Raw genomic sequence first — 8,529 nt, forward strand, 5'->3', positions numbered from 1 at the left:
GGAAAATGAAACTCACAGGTTAATCAGGAGGAGAAGCACCGGGTAAAATTCAGCATGACATTCCACTTTGAAGTTTATATATTATAACAGGACTTCAAACAAACAAAATCCCCTTTTGGACACCAAACCTTTAACTAAAAAAAAGTGGAATAAAAACAATTTGCACTTGGAATAAAAAAAACATTTGAATAAAATAAAAAACTCTAAAGTCAGTACGAGGCAAAGCTAAAGAAGTTCTTTGAGATGAATTGATCATAAATTCTGACTGAATTTTCTTTTGCTGAAATCCATGTTAACGTTTACAGTATCAGAAAAAAATGCAAAAAATTTTATGCTACATTTGTGTTTGTGCCTCATAAATAACAGTTTTGAGGAATGACTCGTTCATACATGTCATTTTTTCCAAGTACATGGCAGATGCAAATATTTACCATCACAAAATATAGCCTGGAGTTGGTCATACAAATTGACAGAAGTTGAGCAATAGAGCAGTTAACGTTAAAGTAAAAATCCATGTTTTACCTCCCCTTTTGCTCCACCAAAATAAAAGCCCTCAATTATTCATGAATTTCAGCACAGATTAAATCAAAACAGTAGATTTAAAAACTGTCCTCCTAAACTCACAGATGTCATGAAGAAAAAAGCCACTAGCATCGCAAACGTGTTTTTTTTTCCTGCATTCTCACTATAAATGTGTTTATTTTTGGCGTTAAATTCGACTTTACAACACGGATATTGCTGCAAGAGGGCTTTCTAATGCAGCCCCATTTGAGAAACAGTTGGCTTCAAGTTTGACAACAACAGATGTGAGCCTAATATTGATACTCAACCCCAAAAAACATGATTACAAATCTGCAGCGTTGCAGATTGGTAAATCATTTAAACCTTAATTATTCAGTAATTTGAGTGCAGCTGCATCACTGAACAGTAAAGCTACACCTGCACACATATGACAATCATGAAAACTAGGACATGAAAGCCCTAAAACAAAGAGGGATTTCTGTAAAAGAATTGAGTTTTAAAAGTCTCTGTCATCAAAATGCATGAAACTAAGTCCATACATTTTGCAGCAAAAAATAATTCAGGATTAGACCTGAGGCTCCGGAGCCACATGTGGCTACTTTATCTCTAATTAGGGTTTTGAAGCAAAATGCAAATAGTTAAATGTTTCCTTTTGGTTTATTTGTTTTAGTTAATTAGGATTTGTTTTAAGAGTTTGTCAAATACCTGAACAAAATGATGGTAAAAGGTTTATCTCACTTCTGTGTCTAGATGCTGTTCAGAGGCAACAATTTTAAAGTACATAAATGCATTTACATGAATAGTTTAAAAAAGGAGACCCTGATGTTTTCATGTTTTTATTTGGTAGTAAAGGATGAATTGAAAATAGATTTTTTGAGATGATCTTCTTCCATTTTTATTAATTTGCTGCAGCTGGAGGATCTTATTTGAAAAAATTTGTATTTTATTTTGAAATGAACTTGTTTGTGCTGCAGTCAAAACTAAAGTAAGTTGAACTTTGTTTTTCTTGTAAAATAAAACACTCTTATCATTAAAGTATAGTAAATATTTAAAAGGTACATTTTATTTTAAAAAATGGTTTGATGGTCACAAAAACATAATTAATGAGTATTTTTCTAAACAGAGAGGTGAAACATTGCAGCTCATTGTGGGTTTTGATCAGTACGAATCAGGACCAAATTGATCTTTAGGGGTTGTACACCCCTAAATTAAACCAAGTGTTAGTATCCTGGGATGAAAAATACTGTTGTTTTAGTTATATTATTGGTTATTCATAATTTACCAATGAAGATTTTTTTGAGCAACTACTTAAAAAATTATTAATTTCTTCCAAAAAAAATCTTTGTTTACACGTTTTTCCTAATTTCTATGGATTTTTCTTAACAACTACGACAGGTCTTTAATAACTGAAAGCCTATTTGTGGATTAAAATTCTGTTTTTTTTTAAACAGACTTCTTTAAACCTTCAGCTTGTTCGTTCCTTCTCATTTTGCTTTAAAACGCCTAAAGGAAGAAAAGCAGACACTCCTGTCTTTGATTTCTCTTTCTCTCTTATCTTCTCCAATCATATTATATCAAGTGGACGGGCAGCTGTCAGCACACCACTTTTCTGGACATTTGTTGTTGAGACAGCTCATGATTTCTGGTAGAGTGGACACACCTGCCAGACAAAAAACATCTTTGAAGTCGTCTTCCTGCGGCTGAACCCGTTCAAACTCCAAACCCCACAGATTCTTCGTTGTGTCATCCACTCCTTACCCATTGTTAACTTTTGCTTTTGACGGCACATGATGAAATGCTGTATCAACCTTTGAAGTGTCTAAACTCTGTTTTCAAAGTAAGATGTGTCGCAGTGGGTGTACACACAGATGGAGGTGAATTCAGTGACATGCTCCTGCATCAAAATAAGAGACAAAGATTTACCTTTTTTTTCTAACTTCCTATCAAAGTTAACAAAAATAATAGAAAAATACTCATTTCAAAATAAAAGTTTTTATTGAATTTTTTTATTGAGGATCAAAAACTCAAATATGAAGAAGAATTTCCCAGTCAAAGATTTTAATTCCACATTTAACTGAACCAATCTGCACCAAAAATGCGACAAACAATCCTTTATCTCTAACATCCAGAGAGTACAGAGCTCTACGATTGCCTTGAGTACATCGTTGACATTGTGTCAGAGCGCAGAGCGGGCGATTTGTCCGTGTCTCCCCTGATTACACTGTGGATCCAGGGTAAATACGAGGAAACCCTCATGTAGACGGCGTACTTGTGCCTGTTGCAGGGTTTGTCATAGGACAGGATTCCAGCAGCGTACGCATCTCCGGTTTGAGGGTCCAGAACAGCCAGAGCACCTCCGGCGTCACCAAAGCAAACATTTTCCTGAAACGCTGTGGCTCCAGTGCAGAACATGTTCTCATCCACTGCCGGCGTGAGAGGATCGCGCTCATATTCTGCCTTACAGTCCGAGTGATTGGCCAGAGGGAGCACTAGGTGTTTGAGTGATGCAGCAGGGGTGAGGAAAATCCCCCAGCCCCAGCCTGCTATGACCCCTGACCCTTGTGAGGCCCTGTCCCCATCCTGACCCCTCTCTGGCAGAGGGATGGGGGTCACCTTGTTGCTCATGATCACTGGGTGTTTGAGTTTGATAAGAGCCAGGTCATTGTCCCAGTCAGACTGATTCTGGAAGCCGGGGTGGATGACCACCTGCAGGAGGAAAAATGAAAGAGTTTAGGTCTTTGACTTTCATTTTTATTTCAAACTAAGACAAAAAAAAAAAAAAAAATCAGCTTTGAGAGGCAAAATCTTGATATGAAGTCACATCTTCTTCCATCCACCACCACAAGGGGAGCTACTGTATAAAGACCAATTTACTGAATTCTTTCATCATAAGCTGGAACGACTTGAAGAGTACAAGTGTTTTTTAAGAAAATAAAAGAAAGAAAAAAGTAAAAATGACTGTCAAATTTCCTTTTTACTGTTCCCTCTAAATTCGATACCCTTTTTTATGTCATTCAGGTTTCAATCCTTAAAAAAACAATGTGATAATTGAAAAAAATCTACCTCTATCTGGATTGTATTACCTTAATATGACCATTAAAATTAATTTATATGATCATCAACTTTACAACTCAGAAAACATAATTCAAGCTGAAACCTAATCTGCTTATATTATCTCCTGCAGCTCCTGGTAAGAAGTTATATGATTAAAAACCTACATAAGCAGCAAACATTAAGTTTCAAGTTTATGTGATGAAAATATCCGTTTACAGTGAACTTCTCGTTGTGTTTTGAGAAGAACAGAAGTAGAAAAGTGCTGTTACAATAAGCAAACAAAGACTAAGGAGTAGCGTTAAGGGGTTGGAGGTCAATCTCATATGAAATGTCCTAAATTAGATTTTGGAGAAAAGCTGCCCCTGTCACCCCTCCCTTTTCATTGCACGCCCCATCCAGTTCAGATAGTTCTTTTTTTTTTTTTTGCCATTGAATTAAAAATAGCTACCCCTGAAAGCAGGAGTTTGCTTAGAAGCAGCACCGCTTCTACAGCACTAAGTATGTGGACTAAAAAAGCACTTTCTGACTGTCTTTTATTTTTATTTTTAATGTATCAGTCAATGAAATGCTGGGGTCTTTGTCAAAAGCCAAATCAAACATACAAAATCCCAAACATGACTTTGATGAAACATTCACGGACTAATCTAATGACGACCAACAAATACTGAATTAATTCCTGCATAATCCAGAAGCAGCAAAAAGTGTAGAACAGCTAATGCAATAGAACAGGGGTGTCAAACTAATTCACACAGGGGCCCAAAATCCAAAACACACCTTAGGTCGCGGCCCGAACAGGACAAACATTTAGTGAACACACTAAAACTAACACTTTAAAACTTTAAAAACATAACTTTTGAACACAATTATGAATAACAAAAAGGCAGGAATATTATCCCAGAATAACTCAACTTAAACCTTAGATAAATTTCAATATTTTACTCTCCAGAAATATATATTTTGTCAAAATTAAACAAGCTAGAAATAAGCGAAAGATAACATCGGGTCATTAATAACAATAAAATCAGATGATCTGGAGGGTCGGATAGAATTACAGCCTTGATTTTGACACGTGTGAAATAGGATAATAATAAAAGAATGCCTCTAAACCAACAACATGGCTGCTCTCACCACAGTCTTCTACACCTTACCTTTCATTCTTGCTGAGACTCTTTTGTCACACCTGAAACCTTTCCAATCAAATCTGCTTCAACATGTCTCCTAAACTCTCTGCTGTTCTGGATTGTTGACTCTAATTACCTAAAATTCTCCACTTTCTTCACATCTGCTCCCTGTGACCTTAAATTAGCTTTAACAAACAGCAGTCATTCTGAAATCAACTGTAAGTTAGTTGTAAAAACTCAAGACTTGAAACATTCATTAGATAGAAAAAGTTCTTTAAAAGGCTTTTAGGTTGTTTAAATTTAAAACTTTGGTTATGGCCTTGAGAGAGAAGGCTCAGAAGAAGAGATCTCTCTTTTTTAAGAGTGTTAGTCCGTCGTATGCTGTGATCAAATCCACTTTTTTTCACCTTTTCAACGGCAACATCCTTGGAGGCATCGACCTCTGCCTTCTGTGAGATTCCCAGGTACACTTTGGGGATGAGGGGATCTTTTCCCTGAATGTCCTGTCGACTTTTCCTCACAAAGAGGTTCCTGGCGGCCGTCAGCACCCAGCGGTCGGAGATCAGTGCGCCCCCAGCATAGCCTCCATCCACCACACCGTCAGAGAGATAAACCATGGCCTGCCATGGGACATGAGGAGCCAGTGTTCCCCCAACCATTCGCCTGGAACGACCTGGTGATAATATGTTGGCTTAGAAATAAATATAAAAATTCTTTGCTTACATTTTTAAATAAATAAATTAATATACAGTATATTAAAACATTTTGGTCTTACAAAACACTTGTTTTAATCATTTTTGGGTGTACGACATATTTTTAGTGTATATGTTTTCCTGTAAATTATTAAAATAACCTAAAGACAAAAAAGCAGTTCAAACAGCTGTAAAAATTCCACCTTAATGTAGATTGGCTCACTGTAGACAAAGCAGACAAAACACCAACTCTGTTCTTGTCTCTTAGTGTTTCCAGCAACATGACAGCCTGAGCCACAAGTCTTATTAATGGTGTTTGACTTGGCTTAGTCAGGCACTAAAAGTTCTGATACGCCACCTTGTGGAAATGTCTTCAATTTGAGTCCAGCCAGACCAAGACTTTCTGAAATAGTACTAATGGAAATGTAACTTAACCTGCAGCTCGGTCTACTCAAATTTAAGTTTTTTCCCCCATCATGCTGTAGCTTAGATTGTTAGTACTTCCTTATCAATTGGATGCAGTTCACAGACACTGACTGGAGGAGCGTTGACCTGATCTCTGCTCTCTTGTTGGAAACAGTTTGTCCATTCTCCTATCTGGTCGAGTCGACAGCTGTCACAGGTACCCGGACTTTGCCGATTATCTGCATTGGATTGTCTCGTGTTTTCCTCCTTATGTTTAGGTCTCGTCCTGACACTCTGGAGTTTATGTTAGCTTGGATTTGTGTTTTCATTCTACTCCCTTTAGAATCATTGCCTTTAGTTTCCCCCCTCATTTGGGCTCTAAAATGCTTGTCTGACTGTGACATGATATCGATGCCAAATGAGGAAGAAAACTTCATTAAAGTAGGGGACAAATGCCAATTGATCAATAATTTACTGCTCCATTGCAGTGCTTCTATAGGAAACTGTCTGGTGAGTGAAAAACAGCCGTGACCTGATGATGGCAGATACTGAACGGGGTAGGAATGGTACCCTGGAACATGAATGCAAAAGAGAAAACATCTAACGAACGTTGCAGGGAGTCAGACAATGTCTGCCTGGTTTCACCTGTATAGCTGAGCTTGAAAGAGCACCCATGCCTCTTTGATCTTTCCAGCATGTGATATTATGACAGATTTCAGAAAGAGAGTTCTTCAACAGCCAGCTGAGAGACAATGGGTTTATTCAAAAGGTGTTTTTGTAGTTTAAGCTTAAATTAAGGTGAGATTTTGTTCACATGACAGCTGCAGCTGCATGGTAGAAAAAACTCCTGACATTTATCATCTGATAGAGTCCCATGTGTGTGACATCCCGTCAGAGAAGAGAAGAAACTCAAAATCAGAGCAAAACCACTTAGTGATGCTTTCACAGCAAATGAAAAAGCGTTTTCTTAACAGGATTCAGGACAAGTTTCAGATTGCACTCATCAGTCCTCACAGTTATGCTGAAAACATCAAATGTTTGCTCATTATTTTTAATTTCTTTAATTTTACATCCAGATGAGGTTTAGGTAGTCAATAAGTCTCTTGGTCAGTAAATTAGTTTGTCGCTTTGATGACTGCATGAATACAAAAAAAGGATTCTGAATTTCTGCCTGCCTTTTAATCTACTTTGTACAAACGCTGCTTCTCCTTTATTTCATTAATCTGATTAAAACATCATTAGTTCTCACAAGAAATGTGGCTGTACTTCCTACAGAAATAGTTAATATGGGCAGAAGCTGTTGAGGAGGTGTAGTGTGAGTATTTTAGGAGAAATCAAGCTTGTGTGTGCTGGAAGTAGGTGTGAAGTCAGCGAAGAAAAAGTTATTTTTCTAAAATGTGTTCCCTATTTAATCGGTAGACCAGTACAGAGTGTCATTTCTGGTACAGCAGTAACTGCTTTTGAAGAAACGGGCTTTGCTTGGGTTGTGTCAGCCGTCATTTTGGTCCAGGTGTGCATGCAGGTGTAAGAGGAACACTAAATTTAGTTTTTAGTTATCTTCAGCATGACTTTTTTTGCCATTTAGTGTGCATGGGAAGTCCATTGAGAGTGGACTCTCATTTTCAAGAACACCGTGTTCACTTTCACAGAGTTTCAAATCCATGCTCAGGAGCACAACCACAGAAAATCCTGTGGCCACCGAGCAGCTCCACTGAAGAAAAACTGTTGAAGCTTGTTAAGTCAACAGTGGGAAAACAGCCTCAAATAACAGTCGAATGTGGAGCCAATGCCTCATTTTAATCCTCTACATACCTGTTTGTGAACCACATTGAAAAAGTTAACAGAAAATTTGACGATTGCATCCTTACAAAGTGCAGTGATTATGCCTGTGATTGTAATATTATTTCTGCTAAAAAAAAAAAGTCATAACTTTGGTAGTTAGTGATACCTGAAAATGTTGTCCTCCCCTCTGCCACACAGACCCAGGCAGCCAGGAAGACTGCAGCTGCACAAAATCTACACAGAAAACAAATAAAAAGCAGCTGTTTACACCTGTAAATAAATGCTTCACATATAGTGAATCCAAACCAGACAAATCTGCTAAAAAAGACTAAATCACATCTTATATATTTGAGTGATGAAATCTTCTCGATCTGCCTTGAAGGAAAGAGGACGATCGCACAACAGGAAATATTTTACTCACTTCTTATTGAAAGTTTCCATGTTCCACAGTAGTAATTAGCGCCTCAAGGAATGCTGGGATATTTTCCTGCTTGGAGTATTTATATGTAAGGAAACAAAAAACAAACATCAGGCCTAAAACTGGAAAAAAACGTATTCCAGGAATTCGAAATGAAAGATTGAGTAATAATCTGCACAAAACTCACAGGATTTCAACACATCAAAACTGGGAGAAAAAAAACAGCATGTCAACATAATTTGAACTCTTCTTCTCACACGGACTCAGTCAATATATCTGAGATAATATTTTAACTGAGGCAAAATTAAAAAGACATTGTGAGCCTCCTGTTAAAATGTTTAAAGATCTCTGCCTTCTTTTTTAAGTAACTTGGTCAAATTAATCACAGGATCAGAGCTTGTGCAAATACAGCTTCACAAGTTTGATTTTGTAAAATATAAGGGCAACACGGTTCTGCATGGCAGATAAAGTAAACATTGCTTATTTATTCTAATAACGTTAGAGGAACAAGTTGTAATTTTGTGTGCTTTTTGGT

At 37.2% G+C, this 8,529-nt stretch overlaps 1 protein-coding gene across 2 annotated transcripts; it reads right to left on the reverse strand.

Moving 5' to 3' along the window:
- Positions 1–2,563: 2,563 nt before the first annotated feature.
- hp (haptoglobin) lies at positions 2,564–8,139 on the reverse strand. Of its 2 annotated transcripts, none has more exons than XM_024296098.2 (4): positions 7,998–8,139; positions 7,743–7,810; positions 5,105–5,388; positions 2,564–3,228 (listed from the first exon to the last, which is right to left on the reverse strand). In XM_024296098.2, exons 1-4 carry the CDS (start codon positions 8,015–8,017, stop codon positions 2,665–2,667), a joined length of 936 nt encoding a protein of 311 aa, XP_024151866.1. In that variant the 5' UTR covers positions 8,018–8,139; the 3' UTR covers positions 2,564–2,664. The 2 variants fall into 2 exon arrangements, with proteins under 2 accessions (XP_024151866.1, XP_024151867.1); XM_024296099.2 differs by having other exon boundaries at positions 5,105–5,370; positions 7,998–8,137.
- Between the last annotated feature and the right edge of the window lie 390 nt (positions 8,140–8,529).

The sequence above is a fragment of the Oryzias melastigma genome, linkage group LG3 (assembly GCF_002922805.2).
Source record: "Oryzias melastigma strain HK-1 linkage group LG3, ASM292280v2, whole genome shotgun sequence".
Lineage (NCBI taxonomy): Eukaryota > Metazoa > Chordata > Actinopteri > Beloniformes > Adrianichthyidae > Oryzias > Oryzias melastigma.